This window comes from Crocodylus porosus, unplaced genomic scaffold, assembly GCF_001723895.1.
Source record: "Crocodylus porosus isolate Cpor-Errol unplaced genomic scaffold, CroPor_comp1, whole genome shotgun sequence".
Classification (NCBI taxonomy): domain Eukaryota; kingdom Metazoa; phylum Chordata; order Crocodylia; family Crocodylidae; genus Crocodylus; species Crocodylus porosus.
In genome coordinates, this window is record NW_017728931.1 from 107,392,603 (window position 1) to 107,411,268 (window position 18,666).

Below are 18,666 nucleotides of genomic sequence, written 5' to 3' on the forward strand. Positions count from 1 at the left end.
GTTTAAGAGGAGGTTAGATGAACACCTTCCTGGGGTCGTTTGACCCCAGTACTCTTTCCTGCCATGGCAGGGGGTCGGACTCGATGATCTGCTTGGGTCCCTTCCAACCCTAGAAACTATGAAACTATATAATGTTAAGACCTGTATCTAATAAATCTCATGACTTCACAGAATCTTGCAATTATAAATATCTAGTTTTCCTTCCTCAAGGCTACAACACTACCAAAGTTTTTGCTTTGGTTTTCATAGTCTCAGTCAAGTACCAGATACTAGCAGACTTAAATTTTGTGTCTAAGCAAAGCCCCTATATAACTTGGAAACAGGATCAAAAATGCAGATTTAAGAGGACAGAATCAAGTTTGAAATTTGAGTTTATTCAATAATCAGTTTTGACCTGAGAAAGATGAGGAAGGTTTTTTTTGTGGGGGGGTTGTTTTTTTTTTTTGTAAGTCAAAGTATTTTCATTTCACTATTGTTAAAACTAAATACTCTGACTTTCTTTTTCAAACCAGGGTTTTACTCTACATAATTAACCTACTTTTTAAAAATGAATAATAAAAGAGGTAAAAAAAAAAAAAAGAAAAAGAAACGATACATTTTACTTCAGGTCAAAGCAAGAGTTTTGAGATTACATGAACTGAACTGAAAAAATTTTATTCATATGTCTCTGAATTGGATGTTCTGTTTCAGGGCTATTTCTAGTTGCTACAATTGAGAGAGGCTGTCAGTTGACATTTCTACCTAGCGCTTGTCTTACAACATGTACTGGTAAATAATCCAAGTTCTACAAGGAGATTCATTATTAATCATAAAAGGAAGTAGATTTCCTAATTCATAAATGCCAGGGACTTCAAGCTTGCTTCTAACAGCTTTCCTCCTGTGGAGATTACATGGATGAAAGCTCAAATTTGCTAAACCCACACATTTGCCGGGAAGTATTACATGTGGCCTGGTATGCAAAGTGCTGATGCTAAATCAATAAAACATAACATATGTGGAAATAGCATTTCTTTCCTTTAAGTGTTTTTATTCATTATGAAAATCCCTTATGGGGTAAAGTCTATGCCTTTCAATGTTTGTTGTGAAATATCTCACCTCCTACTAGTAATAATGAAACAAATTTTAAAAAGGCATTTAACTTTTTGTCAAGGCCCACGTTTTATTTCCTTCTCTCTTTTATCACAGTAATAAAAAATAAAAAAAACATGTTGTGCCTAGTTACCATAAAGCCCCTTTATGAAAGCCAGCTTTGGAGGCTAAAGAAACTTTAATGCTGATGTGAACATACCTTGCCAGATTTATGTACTTAGCACAACTGATTCATAGATTCATAGACTGTAAGATTCGAAGGGACTTTGGAAGATCATTGGGCTGAGCCCCCTGCACCAAGGAGGAAAGGCAACTGGGGTTAGGAAACCCCAGAGAGGTAACCATCCAGTCTCCTCTTGAAGATTTCCAGGGTAGGTGATTGCACCACCTCTGGAGGGAGCTTATTCCACAGTCTGGACACCCTAGCTATGAAGTAGTTTTTCCTGTTGTTGAGCCTGAAATGGTCTTCCAGGAGTTTGTCACCATTACTCCTAGTATTCCCCAAGGGTGTCCTGGTGAACAGTTGTTCACCAAGCCCTTAATATACACCTCTGATGTAGTGGTAAGTTGCTACCAAGTCCCCTCTCATCCTTCTCTTTTTCAGGCTGAAGACTCCCAGATCCCTCAGCCTTTCCTCGTATGGCTTGCCATGCAAGTCTCTGATCATATGGGTGGCCCTTCTCTGGACTCTCTTAAGCTTCACCACATCCTTGTTGAAGTGTGGCATCCAGTACTGGACACAGTACTCCAGCTGCGGTCTCACCAATGCCCAGTAGAGTGGGAGAATCACTTCTTTGGTTTTGCTGGAGATGCATGGATTGATGCATGCCGGAGTATTGTTAGCCCTGCTGGCTACAGTGCTGCACTACTGGATCCTGTTCATACTGTGGTCTGTTATTACCCCCAGGTCCTTCCATTCACAGTGCTGGTCAGGTTGGCATTGGCAAGCCTGTAGGTGTTCAGGAGATTGTTCATCCCCAGGTGGAGCACTTTATATTTCTTGAATATTCTTAAACTGAGGGTGTAGACAAACATAACAATTGAACCATTCCAAAATATCATTGATTAGCAACTGGTTTATAACTGTGTGAAGGGCTATGGTTTCAACACTAGGAGGTGGGAGTGAGCATCCAGCCTAGCATGCCTTGAAGTGGGCAGGTGGGGTGAAGAGTGCTCATCGGAGATCCCCAGGGCAGAATGATCTATGGCTAGTGATGTTTTCTGCTTTCCCTTCTCTCTTAACATGAGTTAAATAAACTTCAGTAGCTTGAGGGGCTATTTAAAGGGCCAGGTACAGACTGGCCAATATAAACTGGTCTATACCCATAACAGAATAGAAGTTTGGCACATAAACTGGTTTAAAATTGGCAGAACCCAGTCTAAGATTTACAACCCCCCCCCAAGGGTGAATGTATGTTCTGTTTACTACCAATATAAACAACACCACTTACAGAAAACCACATACTTGTATCAATTTTGCCTTGGCTTTTGAAATGTCTGTACCTAGATAATGTGTCTACAAACACTGAAACAGTTCACAGTGAACTGGTTCAAAATAGTACTTGATATTCCAGGTATACTTTTGATCCAATGAAAGAATATTTAAAACAGTATAACGGACTTATACATCTGTCCACATCAGGTTTAAATCACATATAAGTCATTCTAAGTGTTATGTATGTCAGTGTCCTCAAAATCACGTTTGATGGATGATTTGATATCTTTACCCATCTGCATTCAGAAATATCTACTAAAGAAGTATTGTAAAACTTAAGGCCTGCAGAGTTGTGTTGTGTGGCCTGGGGTGCTGGTAGAGGGGCTATGAGTTTGGGGTGGATACTACTGCCAAAATCTAAGACATGGTGCCCCATTTACAGTGTGTATTGGCAGCAGGAATGAGTGGCAGCTACACTAACCCCTGTAGCTTTGCTGCATCCAGATAGAGATCCAAAGGGAGCATCTACGCATGTGCCCGACTACACAGTTGTTACTGCACAGTAATTTAGTACTTGCTTTAGCAACTACTGAATGTGCAGTAACCACTGGTATTGCACAGTCCTGGTGCCACACAGGTCGTTTCTGACCCTACTGAGCAGTAGCAATGAGCTACTGTGTAGTAGCAATGAGCTACTTCGCAGTAGCGGTGGCGTCGCAGTCATGCCCACTGACACTATGTCACTGTAGCTCATCACTACAGTGATGTAGCATCTCATGTAGATGTGCCCAAGCAGCCTTACAATCCAGACGGAAGATTGGTTTGACACCCCTGTGCTGGAAGTGAAAGATGTCTAAAAGTGAGATGTGTAAACAAAACCAAACTTTTCTTTGTTATTTTGTTAAAGTTTATATTTAGAAGCCAGCAAATTTTTTTATTATGATTTCTATCTACTGTTTGATAGCCACTGTGCTTCCATATTATATTGTCAGGTTTAAAGTACACATTCTTGTTGGGAGAACTGGTTCATTATTGAGAAATAATAATGAAGTCCTTGTATCTGCAAGGTATAGCTGTTGCAGAGAAAATCTGAAAGTCAGTCTGCCTGAAGGAAATAATGAATATTACTGAGGACTACAGGGAGAATCCAGGATCATAACTAGAAGGAACTCTGAAGCCAGTGAAGTCTGCTGACAGAGACCCATAGGGAGCCAGATATGGAGTCTTTAACTAGCTAAAGTCATCATTTTCTGCCTAAAGGGAAAGCTGGTATTGTACCAATAGAGGGACAGTTTGACCACAAGAACCCTGGGGTGGCAGCAGAAACTTCTGAAGAACCAGTCACCAGCAGAGGAATCCGGAGGGTCCAGTTCAGAGTCAGGACTAGAAAAGAGGAATGTCTGATGAGCTGCAGGATGTATGACAGCGAGATCCCATAGACAAAACTTGACCAAAAAACCCCAACCTTAGACTAGCCCCCTGCATTCTACTCACCTCAAGTCTGTTTCAATAGCATAAAATACAGAAACATTAGACTCTTTCATTAAACTTAACTGTAGTAATTACAATAAATAAAAATTATTCTTAAAAAGCTATCTAATTGTCCAAAGAAAAGGACCACACTTGATACACGTGTTCTTTTAGGAATTTTTACTACTTGTAGGAAATGTAATAGCCTACTCAAAAAGCACAGCTATGGGATTTATGGAATACGTATATAATATTAACAACTCAGTCTGAAGTTAAAATATCTGTTAAAGTTGCAGTAGACAATATGGAAGAGCATATATGGGTGACACTTACTTAATACTAGTCATTCGTAAAAAATCAGTCATTTAATATGAAGGCATGTAATGTATCTTTCTTAACTAGTAGCTACTATCTAGGGAAAGGAGAGAAGGAGTGGGAAGGGTGTTGGAATGAAAACAGATGTCCCTGACAGTTCAGTAATGTAAAGAAGAAGTCTTTTATCTTAACAATATATTGCCTTTGATCAATACTTAATATACTCATTGACTTCCCTGTAGGTTCTACTGTGGATCAAAGTCATAATATGGTTTGTAGTGTGATGATTCTCAGTGCTAGTAATCTCCAATAAAGGTTATCCAGTTCTATTAAATTTAGTATAATGTAATAAAAATGTAGGATTGTTACAAAAGGTAATCAAATGGATAAAATATTACTTGCAGATGTATTAAATAAATAATAGAATACAGCAATAAACCTTAAATCTATCCTCACATAAACTTTTTTTTCCTGTGTATTATAGTGCCCATGGACCAAGTGAGGATTTGTATCCAATGCATTAAACACTATGAAAACAAATTATTTTAGAAAGCAATCTCATCAACAGGGAGTTCACAATGTAAGAATCAGGCAAGGTACAGCAGTCAGAATAAGCCACAAATGAGAAGAAACTAGTAGAGAGATAAATAGGAGGGGAAGATTGTAGTAGTGACAGGTGTTTCTATATAACTCAGTCATAATAGTGGTCTCAATACTGTGATGTGGTTGCCAGGTTAGCCATCTATTTCACAGACCTTTATAACTGGCACATGCCATGCATACATAAGACAGAAAAGAACCAACAGTACCCACAGGACTGAAAAGCTGAAAACTGAAGAAAGCTTTAATAATTTTTTCTGGGAAAACATATGAATGAAGTTAAAGTTAAAAAGAAATCCAAGGGAATAATTTAAATACTTAAGGTATAGTTATATATGTTTCCTCATTTAAGCTATTTAGCCTGCTGTCAAAACTTTAGCATTATATAACATTCTGGAACCTATTCCAAAATAGTCATGAGCAAAAGTTTTATTTCATTTTATAGTTTTTGCGTTTTCCAGAAATGATTGCTCAGCACTTCCCTCTCAACTCAGCTCTTATATTTTCTTTATATTGCTCTGCTGATTAGTACAACGTAGTACAAAGTGGCTACGTTTACACGAGATGCTGATTGAGCAGTAGCCCATGACTACTATGCAGTAGTGTTGCATGGCAGAAACTGTGATGCAACACTCCAATGGTACAGTAGTCTTGGGCTACTCTACAGTCAGCATCACGAAAAAGCCATTCGGTGGTGCTGACTCTGGTTACTGAGCAGTCATTTAGTACTTGTACAAGTTTTTAATGATTTGTTTATACAAGTACTAAATGACTGCACAGTTGTTACTTGTGTAAATTCAGCCAATATGTAGTCTTCCATACAAGGCTACTGGAAGATGATAGCACTACTTATAAAAGGCTTCATATTGGTAGCATACTTTTGTGTCCCAGAAATAAACAGGTGGTACCTTACCAAGCAAGTCTTGTAAATATGGTAAAGTTGCTTATCACAGTTGTCCTTAAGAAATGAGAAGCCATGGTATGGATTACTCTTTGTAGCATACCAATAATTATTTTAAAATACTCTCCAAGGAACAATCATTTGTAAATACTAAGAGCATGATTTCTGATATTATGTTGAGCTTGTTATATAGGAAACCAGAATTGTGTGAAATCTTTTTTGAGGGTTGAATGATAACATTCAGCAAACACTAATCTGATGAAGCCTCTCATTGGTGTACATAACCCCAGAAATGCATCTGGTACTTTCTGAAGATGGAGTGAGTTGGTCTGAAGAAGAGAGGGAGGGAGGATTTTTAAAAGGATTGCAATAAAGAGGATGACTATGAACTGTTCTCTTTCTCCCAGGGGACAGAACAAAAAGCCTCTCTCTTTTCGTATTCAGCAGTTCTTATTTTAACATTTCAGAAGCAGTGTGTTAGCGCTGTGCGAAGCTTCAGTTGCTGATACAATTCGGAGGAGATTCGGCCTGATTTGGCAGCTGAATAGCTGAATCCAAATCGAATCAGGAGACCCATTAATCTCTCCCAATCAAATTGGAAGTCTCCAACTTGATTCAGAGAGATTCAATGATTCGGACATAGACATGGCTTTATATGTTTTTGCTGCATACCTCAAGATATCAGGTGGCTCATGAATGCTGAGATGGTGAGGCGGATAGAGCGTCCCACAGGAGCATGGGTGAGGCTCCCAGTGTGCTTAGTGGTGGACCCAGAAGTGGACCAGAAGCACTTCCAGGCGACTTCCGGGTCCACCGTGGAGCACGCGGGGGATGCCCCCCTGCCTCCCCGGCTCAGTGACTGGTGCCTCCTGGGTTTGGAAGGGCATCTGGGATCCCCTGTGGCTGATCACTGAGCTGGGGGAGGTGGGAGGGGGTGTCTGCTACAAGCTTGGTGGCAGACCAGAAGTACTTCCAATCCTCTTCCAGGTCTGCCACCGAGCATGTGGGGGGTCCCCCATGCTCCTGTGGGACGCTCCATCTGCCCCACCATCTCAGCATTCATGAGCAGTACCTGGTACCTCACGGTATGTAGATAAATATATAAAGCTGGGTCTATCACCAAATCGCTGTTTCTCCAAATCAGAATCGAATCTTCGGTCGAATCCGAATCAAATTGAAACAGTGATCTGAATTAGTTAATCAAATTACTGTCCCCCAAATCAGGACAAATCCTAATCCAAAGTGAATACTGCCCACTTTTTACACTCCTATAGTGTATCCTTGTATTTCATTTTCATATTGGTGATCTAAAGCAAAAAAAGATGGTGGGCTGAATCTTCCATTTAACTTGAATGGAATTACACCTATTTCTATTTTATTTTGAAGACCTAATGATGCATATACCAATGCTTTCGCATAAGAGCCTATTTATTAAGTATAAAATTTTCTAACCTTACCAGGAAGGTCAAATGTCATTAACATTAACTTCATCAACTGCTGGGAAGCTGGGATCAGCCTTCAGCAGAGGTAGGCTCAAAACCATGATTTTGAATCCACAGCAAATTCCCCTGCCCTTCCTGAACAGAAAATAGACGTTGAAATACTGTTTCAAGATGGAAGTGAATATTATGAAAAATAATCTTAAAATTCAAATCTTCTTGTGGCTCTCTTGCTTAAGATAGGATGGTAAAAACTTACTGCTGCCAATCATAAAGAATAACTTACTTTTTATGTAATGTTAAATAGAAGCTCAAATACATTTCAGTAACAACAATGTGAAAACCAGCTACTTACATTTAGATGAAGTTGATTAGCCCACTGACCAATCACTTTGTATTCTGCACTTTTGTTGATGATTTGATATTGAAAAATATCATAGCGTCCAGGAGCATCTCCATTTTCATTGAAAATAACAGGTGTCCCAGCACTCCCTATAAACAAAGTTGTAAAACAATTGAAATACAGTCCATGCACAAACAGTTTTGTAAAGATATCTGGGGGAGTTTCTCATGTGTTTTTTTTTTTAAGGAGACAATGGATTTTAATCACACCAAGCAAGGTTTTTTTTATGGAATGTTGTCATATTATAATAAATCTAACAACTTTAAAAGACAATATACAATATTATTGGTATCATAGATTAAACTGTCTGTTTTACCAACTAACCAAGCCAAATTACAAAAACAAATGATCAGCAAAGTTTTCCTCACTGATGTTATATTAGGGAACTATGATGTAAACTTTGCCTCTGCTAAAGTTAATGGAAAAAATGCCAAGGAGTCAAGATTTCCTCTGGGGAAGATTTCACCTAAGTTCTTTAATACAATGCAGTGCAGTACATACCAGCATCTCTCTGAGTCTGCTTGGCTGAGAATCCCTTCTCATGGGAAGGGAACTTAGCATAGCCATAAACTTCACTTCCTGGCAAATGAGATACTCTGAGAAAGGCAAAGGCTTTTGGCTGGCATGTTGCTGAGTTCTGGTGGTTCTCAGCTGGCAGAAAATCCCTTTGGGACCCTTGCCATATAGCATTGGTTAATGAAACCTTTATGAAGTCAATGGAATTAAATCAGTATAAATCAGTATAAATCAGGTATTTTGGTGGTCATGATGGGCAAGAAAGATATACTGAAGTGATGGAAAATGTCCAGTACCTCCACTGTGTAAAAGAATACAAAACCAAACATAGTATAGGTGTGGGAAGGGAAATCCATTAGGGATGCAGTGCCTATGAATGTAGGTAACTGCATTTATAGGATATATATGTTGAAAGACTCATGGGCCCAGACTGAATAATGTTGTAGTTTGATACCTAAATCCGAGGAGGAAACTGGAGGTGCTCCAAATGTAGAACTGCATTTTGGTGGACACTGATATGAACTGTACTGGTTTTGTTTTGTGAAAATCTCACAACAGTACTGTAAAGTTCATACTGGAGACCTCCAAAAATCAGTTCAAACTGCACAAATTTGTTCTTATTTCACTAATTTCAAGATCACATTATGATAATTTATCAGCAGGCTTCTAACAAAGTCTTTGAAGAGCAACAAAAAAACTAGGCCTTTCCGTATTTTAAATTCTGTGTGGTTATACTGCAATGAATTATATTGCACAATCTGTCACCACCTTTACCACATTTCTAATACACTCCAGCTGCCTGATAGTACATGGTCTAGAAAATTATGGTCTAGGAATGTGAGATCTGTTTTGCATAAACTAAAAAAAAAGTTGTGAATCTTTACTGATCTTTCAAACTAAATTTCTGCAGAAGTTCAAATATGTTCATAGTGTGAGAAATTTAATCTGGCAATTGTATGGTAATAGCAGTCCAGGGAGCATGTACAACTTGAACCAGCTCAGAAGCCTCTGAAAGAAAATGACCTTTTAACCACGAGAGCATGTGCAGTAAAGTTGGTGGGAAATCCTGAGGTAAATGCAATCTGTCACTTTGACTGACAGCAAGATTGTAACCAATTTATATGAGTGACAAGTGGCAAAGCTGATCTGATTGGATGACACTGAGTGGCATGATGTATGAGGAACTATAAAAGGATCGTGTGGCGAAAGACTTGCGTGTGGTGAGGACCTTGTGATTTGATTTGTGATGCGAGAATAGGCACAGACATTTGGTATTTTCAGGGGGGGATAACCTCCATTTTTGTGGCCTTCTGCTGTCCTCGTTCCTGCCCTGGTCCGCTCATGGAGATCTGGGGATCTCCATGTAATCATAAGGCTTGTTTGTGTCTGAGTGTCTTGTGAGACCAGCTGTTGTCTACTCCAGGACCAAGAGTGTACTTGTGAAAAAGCCTTACTTTGTTTATTAATTCATTTTTTAATTTTGTTTATTTGGTAATTGCTTTCTTTACCTGTTCTGGTACCAAAATACAAGTGGAAAGTCTGTATTTCCATAATGAATGCAACCTCCTAAGAAAACTTCCATTTGCAAGATCTTTAGGCCTATTTTAAAGCTACCTTCCCTCTTTTGTAGCTGCAAAGGTTGGGGAGGACTTTCTCCTGTGATTTGCAGAGTCCACAAAATTGCAGCCCAGCATCACATCATAGTGAGACTGCTACCAAGCTGCTCTCTCTTTAGAAGAACCAAAAGATGATAGGACCAAAACTTAACCAACGATGATGGGAAAATAATTTACATAGGTATACCAAGTCTTCTATCACATGCCAACAAGAAAAGATTTGGGCTCCCTTAATAAGGTGTAAGAAACTTGACTGCTGGGTTTTCATGACAAAAGTTCCAAAGAAGGACAAAGATATATGTGCATCTGGACTGACCTCCTGAGTTTTGCCCATCCCTAATGAATCTCTGTTAACTGTCAGTTTCCAGACAGCCTTATAATGTCACTCCTGTGAATGGCTATGGATCCCTTAAAGGTCCTCTGGCCTCCTAGCAACTTTGAAGCAGTTATCTGCTGCATATATATGCCTTCAAAGCATTGCATACACATGGGAGATCCTGCCCCAAAATACAGCACTTCCCCCAATCTGATGAAAAGAAGGATCTTCTCTAGCTCTGAGTACTGCTGAGTAGTTCTGATTCCATCCAACTGAAGACAATGCATATTATCCAGATAATTCCAATACAAAAGGAGATGCTTCATTTTATGAAGCCTAAAAAATTATCTTTTATCATATGTATAAAGAAATAATGTAGAACTAAAAATTCTCCCATTCCTCTTGTTTTCTTCCAGCAGTATTAAAGACTTTTCTTGATAAACTAGAACAGGGGTTTTCAAACTTTTTGAATCATTGTACCCCTGTGTACCCCCAGCTAGAAGGGGGAAGGGAAGAGGAGAGGGCACAGCCAGACCCAGAGTAGTGGCAGCCACTATGTGTGAGTTTCCCCCATCCCCTGCATCCCGGTGGGTGGCCAGCACCTGCACAGCAGCATGGGGACAGTGCATGGCAGTGCTCCATCCTCGCCCATGTGTACCCCCTCAGACCTTTCCAAGTACCCCCAGGGGTATGCCCCAGTTGACAACTGCTGAACTAGCATATTAGCTAAGTACTGAAGTAATGAACTTATGACCAATTTTTGAACTCTTGAAAACTCAGCTCAGTTTAAAAAGTTTATGCAAGTCAGAACTGTTATTTTTAAATATAAATAAATAAAATGTATGCATGGTTTCAATACATGAAACAGGTGAAAATAGAGGTAAATAGAAGTATTTATTTTAAATGCAATACACTACTGACCAAGGAGAGTTTTACAGTAAATAATGTTTTAGGATGGAATATTTAGATATTAAATGTCCAGATCCACCTTAGAAGGTATTTTGGCATATAAATCTACCACTGAGGTACCAATGACACTCAAAACTGCTTTTCAGCAGCTGGCTAACCCCATTGTTAACTGAGCTTCTTCCAACAGGCATGTGCGCAGCTGTACTAGCACTGCCACCACCCCACATCTCATAAATTGCTTGGAGCCCTAGCTCAAGCTTAAGGCATGAAATCCTTCAGACTCAGATTTTCACACCGAGCCCCACTTGTTTTGCCAGTGGGGCACAATCAGATATATGTACTCTGAATACAATACGAGCAGAGGACAGTCATGACTGGCATGGGTATCCCAGGCCATGCCTACTTGTTAAACTTTTCATGCATAGAAGTAATTCCTTTAGTATGGCCATCCTGTTTCTGTAGAAGCTGTGTAGCCAGGGTTTCATGAAATACTGCAGAGTAGCTATTTTAGTATGGAGGTGGGCTAACTGGCACTGTCATTCAGCAGTGCTAATTAGCTAATCTGACATGTTGCTTTCATGCTAGGAAGTAGCCTGTATGAGGTAGTGTAATATGCTTGACAGAGACACCCAAGACATGGTAAGATTACTTTGTAAACATGGCCACAGTGGTTAGGATTCACCTGGGATGTTGAATACCAGAGTTCATACCTCTGTGCCACCTTATTTTAAGCACAGAATTGAGACTGTCAAACATATTCTTGGTGAATTTCCTAACTGCCATACTATTGGTAGATAGCAGATGGTGGATCCCTGTCAATATTTCCTTTTGGGGTTCATAGAATCACAGAAAATTAGGGTTGGAAGGGACCTCAGGAGGTCATCACCAAAGGTTGAAAACCCTTGTGCCTAGTCCAAGCCCATGCTCAAAGCAGGGCTATCCCCAACTATATTATCCCAGCCAAAGTTTTGTTTATCCAGCCCTTAAAAACCTCCAAGCATGGAGATTCCACAACGTCTCTGGGTAGCCTGTTCCAGTACTTTACTACCCTCCTAGTCAGAAAGCTTTTCCTAATATTAAACCTAAACTTCCCTTGCTGTAATTTGAGACCATTGCTCCTTGTTCTGTCATCTGCCACCACTGAGAATAGCCTAGCTCCAGCCTCTTTTGAATCACCCTTCAAGTGTTTGAAGGCTGCTATTAAATCCCCTTTCAGTCTTCTCTACTTCAGACTAAATAAACCCAGTCATATGCTCCAGCCCCTAACCATTTTCCTTGCCCTTCACGGGACTCTCTCCAATTTGTCCACATCCCTTCTGTAGTAGGGGGTCCAAAACTGGACACAGTACTCCAGGCATGGCCTTACCAGTGCCAGTTAGAGGGGAATAGTCACCTCCTTCGATCTGCTGGCAATGCCCCACTAATGCAACCCAGTATGCCATTAGATGTCTTCACAACAAGGGCACGCTGTTGGCTCATATTCAGTTTACTGTCCACTGTAACCCCCAGGTCCTTTTATACAGAACTACAGCTTAGCTAGTCAGTCCCCAGCCTGTACTTTGCATGGGAGCATTCCCTCCTAAGTGTGGGACTTTGAACCTTATAAGATTTCTTTTGGTCCAATCCTCTAATTTCTCTAGGTCTCTCTGTATCTTAGCTCTTCTCCAGCATATCTACTACTCCCCCCCAGTTTGGTGTCATCTGCCAACCTGCTGCAGGTACACTCCATCCCATTTTCCAGGTCATTGTTCTACTTTGGATAAACAAATAAATATTTGGGGGTCGGACTCGATGATCTATTGAGGTCCCTTCCGACCCTAGCATCTAGCATCTATGAATTTGTTAGACTTGGACTCATGTTGCATACGACTGCTGTAACTACTGGGCTATAAAGTCAGACTCTGGCTTTTATGACCCAATTTTTAAAAATGATTTATATAAATGAAGCAACTCTAACAGGAAAGATAGATAGACCCATTCCTGAATATCCAATAGTATGCTTGGTTAGGGAATTCAGGTGGGATGTGTAAATTCCGATCTTTGTTCTAGATTAGACAGGGCTCATTTGAATCAATGCCTCCCACATTCCTACCCATTATACTGCTGATTAGTCTAAGACATCTGTCTGATTGTGTCTCTCTAGTTTCTTAAAACAAGAAAACCAAGCTAAGGGTCAGCTCCAGCAGAGAGTTTATGGCTGAAGATCCTAAGAAAAGGAAGGAGTGTATTCAGCTAGGTGAACTTCTTAGGTACCCACCTAAGCCCCTTCCCCTTTCCTCTGCATTTTGTTCCTGGCCAACTTAAGTGTCTTGCTGCTCACCTAATCTCCTAGGATGCCTTGCTAAGGTTTGTCCCCCTTTGGGTGCATTATCTGGGAAGTCTGAACAGCAAGTAGGTGTTGCAACACCTATGTACTTTTGAGGATCTACTCTAGTTTAATAAACATGTAACAGGCAGATCCACAAACACAATAGCTTACATTAATTAGCTGTATATAATGTTTAAATATACATTTGGGAATACATCATCAGTTAATAGTAATAATTTTTACAAGAGTTAAGAAATTCGTGGTATAATTTGTAGAAGGAGGAGAGCAGATAAAAGAACATATGCTCACATAAAGATAATGGCTGACTCTGACAGACAGGCTTGTATTTATTGAGTTGGTTTCCATGTCATCCTCAAAAAAGCTCAGAGCAGCTTAAAATAAAAGCAAGTCATAAGAACAGATTAAATAAATGATAAATCATTCCCCCAGACAATACCCCAAATCTTATCCCAACTTCAAAAAGCCTGCCCAAATAGGAAAGTCTTATACCACTGTCAAAAAAGATCCAAAAATATTGCAGGGGTCAGCCTTTTTTAAATTTAATTGGCTTGTTTTAGAGAGAAAAGCTGCTAAATGCTATCAACAGTCCTCATTTTCCTTACAGGAGCACTTTTAATGACTAATTTACTGCTCTGGGGGTTTGATGCAAATGCTAAAAATGACTGTGATGATAAATTGTGTCAGTGTCACTTACAGATAATTCTAACCTTCCTGTAGCAGATTTAGCATGGTTCTTCCCCTGCTACTTCATCAGACTTCAATCCCTTCCTACACTCATGACAATGAAGTGACAAGCTGTGGGTTTTTTCAGGTGTTTATACAGAAGAATTTCTTCATTTAAGCACAGATACAGTATAAACTGGCCTAAACAGAAAATTTCAGGGAGCATTATGGCTTAAAACAAAAATTCTCTTCACATTAAGCCATTTTGGAATCCTGCTGTGGTTTATAGGATCATCTTTCATTATCATTAATTTATATAATCTGTCTTGAGTGCTAAAGGTTTTCTATAGTTTTTCTTTTAAATTAACTTTTGAAAACAACAAAGAAAATGTCTAATGTCTATGAATTAAATTGAGATTGGTGAAGGAGAAAAGGAAGAGCTCTTATCTGAACTTACAGCACTTAGAATTCCCCAAAGAGCAGGGTGTATCTTAAAAATTAAAGAGGAGCCATTTGTCACTGATATGCATTTCAATGAGACAGATGAAATAGGAGGTTTAAATGAAATCAACACAAAGAGAAGAGAGGATCTGTTAAAACATTTAATACTTGGTTAAGGGATAGAAATACCAAAGAATTATCAACAATTAAGCAGAACTAAAGGAGTCTAATTTGTGAACATTAGGCTCCCAGAAAGAAGTACCATGTACACTGTTTCCAGTTATGTAAGACTTAGTAATAAATTAAGCTATTATCTACTCTATCCCCCTACAGTAGATCATTTTCAAACAATGAACAATATGGTTTCTAAAATAGCAAACAATTATTGTCTTACATGTAATAAAAATCTTCATTTAAAAAGAAAACGTCTCTCATAACATTATTTCTCTATAATTATTGATGTTAAGCCAAAGACACTGAAAGATCCTCTTATATGGTGAGCCAAATCCTGGTCATTCCTATCTTACTACATGAAATTGGGCCATAGGTAATTAGGAAGATGCAAAAAGTATATAATATACTGAGTGGATCTTTTCATACCTATTTACATATTTCCCAGGGGCTGACTCAGAGAAGATAAAGACTCTGTACTACAGCAAACTAGAAGTGATTTCCTTTACATACCTGGTGAAATGCTGTGTTTTAAGACCCACAGACACAAGGGCTAGGGACAAACATTCAAAAAGCCTGAACCTGAATTGATTCAATCTTTGTAGGTTAGTCTTACCTGGCTAGGCTAAACCAGTCTGTAACCGCACAGACATAGATTTGATAGATTTCATAGACATTAGGGCTGGAAGGGACCTCATAAGATCATTGGATCCAGCCCCCGACCCAAAGAGCAGGAAGTCAATTAGGGTCAAAGGATCCCAGAAAGATAAGCATCCAAATGTTTCTTAAAAGTATCCAGAGTAGGTGCTTGCACCACCTCTGGGGGGAGTCAATTCAAGGCTGTGGGGGCTCAGACAGAAAAGAAATTCTTCCTTATGTCCAGCCTGAAACGGTCTTGCAGGAGCTTGTGACCGCTGGACCTTGTCATCCCTTGGGGTGCTCTGGTGAACAGGCATTCCCCCAGATCCTGATGCACACCCTTTACGTAACTATAGGCTGCCACCAAGTCACCCCTGAGCCTGTGCTTCTCCAGGCTGAAGAGTCCCATGGCTCGTAGCCTCTTTTCATAAGACCTGTTCTCTTGCCCTTCGATCATGCAGGTGGCTGTCCTCTGCACTCTTTCAAGCTTCTCCACATCCTTCCTAAATTGTGCAGCCCAGAATGCGTACTCCAGCTGTGGCCTGACATCCTAAGTCCTGCTTGAGATGCACTGGTAAATGCAAGCCAGAGTTTTGCTCACTTTGTTGGCTGCGGTATTGCATTGGTGGTTCATGTCCATCTTGTGGTCAATCATGGCACCCAAGTCTTTTTCAGTCAAGGTGCTAGTGAATGTAGCATTGCCAAGCCTGTGAGTGTGATATGTGTATGGGGGAGGTTCCCCCCCTCCCCCGAGGCGGAGCATCTTGCATTTCTTCATATTGAATGCCATCAGGTTTTCATCCGCTCACCTTGCAAGCCTATCAAGGTTGGCCTGGATCACCAGCCTATCCTCAAGTGTGGATACTCTTCCCCAAAGTTTGGTATTGCCAACAAACATAGCCAGTCTGCTTCTGACACCAGAGTCCAGATTGTTTATAAAGACATTAAAGTGTACAGGTCCAAGAATGAACACCACAGGTCACTGAGTGCCATGTTGATTCGGTTCTGTCAGCTACCACTCTCTAGGTCTTGGAGCCAGTTCCCCAGCCATCAGACTTTAGTGTTGCAGTTGCCCAATTTTTCCAAGAGGACACCAAATCATAGGCTTTTTAAAAGTCCAAATATATTATATAAACCTTTTCCCCTTTGTCCAGGTGATACATCACCTGGTCACAGAAGGAAATGAGATTGGTCAGGCAAGACCTACCCACAACAAACCCATGCTGGCTACCCATCAGAATGTTGCCTTCTGTTAGCCTATCGAGAATGGTTTCTTTGATAATTTTTTCCAAGATCTTTCCAGGGAATGAGGTCAAACTGATTGACCTGTAGTTTCCTGGATCTTCTTTCCTCCCTTTCTTGAAGAAAGGCACCACACTGGCCCTCTTCCAATCTTCAGGTACTTTGCCTGAGTGCCACGAGTTCTCAAATATCTTTGCCAATGGTCATGCTACAATGCCTGCCAGTTCCTTTAGAACTCTTGGGTGCAATCTATCTGAAGCAGCTAATTTGTGGGTGTCCAGCCTCTCAAGGTGCTCCCTCACAAGATCTATACCAATGGTGGGCATATATTCACCCTCACCCTGGTCATCCTGTGTCATGTTAGGTAGGGTGGTCCCTTTGGGCTAGTAAAAAACTGATGCAAAGTAATCATTAAGCAGATTGGCTTTTTCCTGGGTGTCAAAAAACTGATGCAAAGTAATCATTAAGCAGATTGGCTTTTTACTGGATGTTTGTAGTCAGCTGCCACAATTGGTTTAGCAGGGATTCAATGTTACCCTTGATTTTCTTCTGACTCCCCGCGTATCTGAAGAAGGACTTTTTGTTGTCCTTGATTCATGTAGCCAGTTTGATTTTGGTTGCAGCCTTGGCTTTCCTAGTTTGCTCCCTACAGGTGGGGACCAGCGCAGAATACTCCTCTGTAGTGGTGTATCCTGTTTTCCATCCTTTATAAGCCTTTCTTTTTAGATGTAGAAGGTCCATTAATTCCCTGTTGAGCCAAGGGGGTTGCTGAGCCCTTTTACCACCCTTCCTATGGGTTGGGATGGACTTCCCTTTTGCATCCCCTCTGGACTGAAGAAATTCAGGCACATGCCTGCAGTAGTTCATTCTAGAAGTTGGAGGGGTGGGGAGGCCACTAGAGTAGCCCTCCCTTCTCTTCCATAGTGCTAAACTGAGTGGGAGCTTGGCCAGGCCCCAGCAGGATGCTCTGATTAGAGAGGGGTTCCCCCTCTTCCCTACAGAGCAGCCCAGCAGGGAGTTGATAACAGCATTTATTACCCCTAACTCAATGTTTATCATTAAGAAAACAAAAGCATCTCTCCATTAGTTCAAGCTTTTCTTAAACAACTTTTTCCAAGGAAGGACATTACCAGCTTCCTGTTGATTAGCTCCAAAAAGCCCTAAATTAACACAGTCCTGTGTGCCTTTGTCCGTAGCCAGCATGTGGTATCTGTGTAAGGTAGAAGGGAGGATGGAATCCCTGTTTCAGGAGGAGGTAGTGAGGGAGAGGGAGGGAGCAGGAGGAAGCCAGGCAGACCTTGCTGTATGTGTAGTCTCTGCCAGAGCTGCAGCCAGGGAGCAGAGGGGAGGGCCCAGCCCAGCTCTCTGGAGCAGAGAGCCCCGCCCCGCCCAGCCCAGAGAGCGTGCCAGGATGCTGGGGGACATTGATTTAACTTCAACCAAGAAGGGGTCTAGTACAGACACTGCATAAACCAGTTTGGTCCAAATCAATTAAGTCTGATACTACATTCAACTAGGTTTATCTCAAACTGGTTTCAGCCATTTTCAAATTGGTTTATGTGTACTGAACTTCTGTTCTTTAACCAGCTTCTGTTCTTTAAACCACTCTAATCACTTACAGCTTTACACCAGTTTCTGATCACTTAAACCAGTTTATGTGTAAAGTCTGTCCGTAGCCAAGGATTCTAATCCTAACTCTTTGGAGTTAAGTATATTTTTTCTCATGTCTACTGTTTCTAGCACTTGCTTTACTTACAAATCCCCTGTCCCTTACATTCCTGATGAAGACACAGACACAAGCACACTTATTTTTTTTTCTTGTTCACAAAAGGAAAATATTGGTGCTCTGAATGGTACTGGCTTCAAAACAGTCATGGCTTCATTCCCCACTGGACTAGCTGGTAAGTCAGACCTAAAACTAGGAGCATGCACTTTCCTCCTGCAGAGCAAGGGTATGTGTACCCCTGGTGGTACCTGAAAAGGCCTGACAGGGTACACATGGGTGGGCAGGGACAGAGTGCCACCATGCACCATCCCTCACTGCCGCGCAGGTGCTGCCCACCCAGCTGGATGCAGGAGGTGGGGGAAGTCTGCACACAGTGGCTGCTGCTGCTCTGCATTTGGCCACAGTGCCACCCCCATCCCCACTCCACATCCAGCCATGCATCACCC

At 40.8% G+C, this 18,666-nt stretch overlaps 1 protein-coding gene across 3 annotated transcripts in view; it reads right to left on the minus strand.

The window, feature by feature from the left end:
* GRM8 (glutamate metabotropic receptor 8) overlaps positions 1–18,666 on the minus strand; it is a 570,128-nt gene that overhangs the window by 101,236 nt on the left and 450,226 nt on the right. For all 3 annotated transcript variants that reach the window (XM_019543461.1, XM_019543459.1, XM_019543460.1), the window contains exon 8: positions 7,605–7,741. In XM_019543461.1, the coding sequence (XP_019399006.1) occupies positions 7,605–7,741 (137 nt within the window). The remainder of the gene's footprint in view (positions 1–7,604; positions 7,742–18,666) is intronic.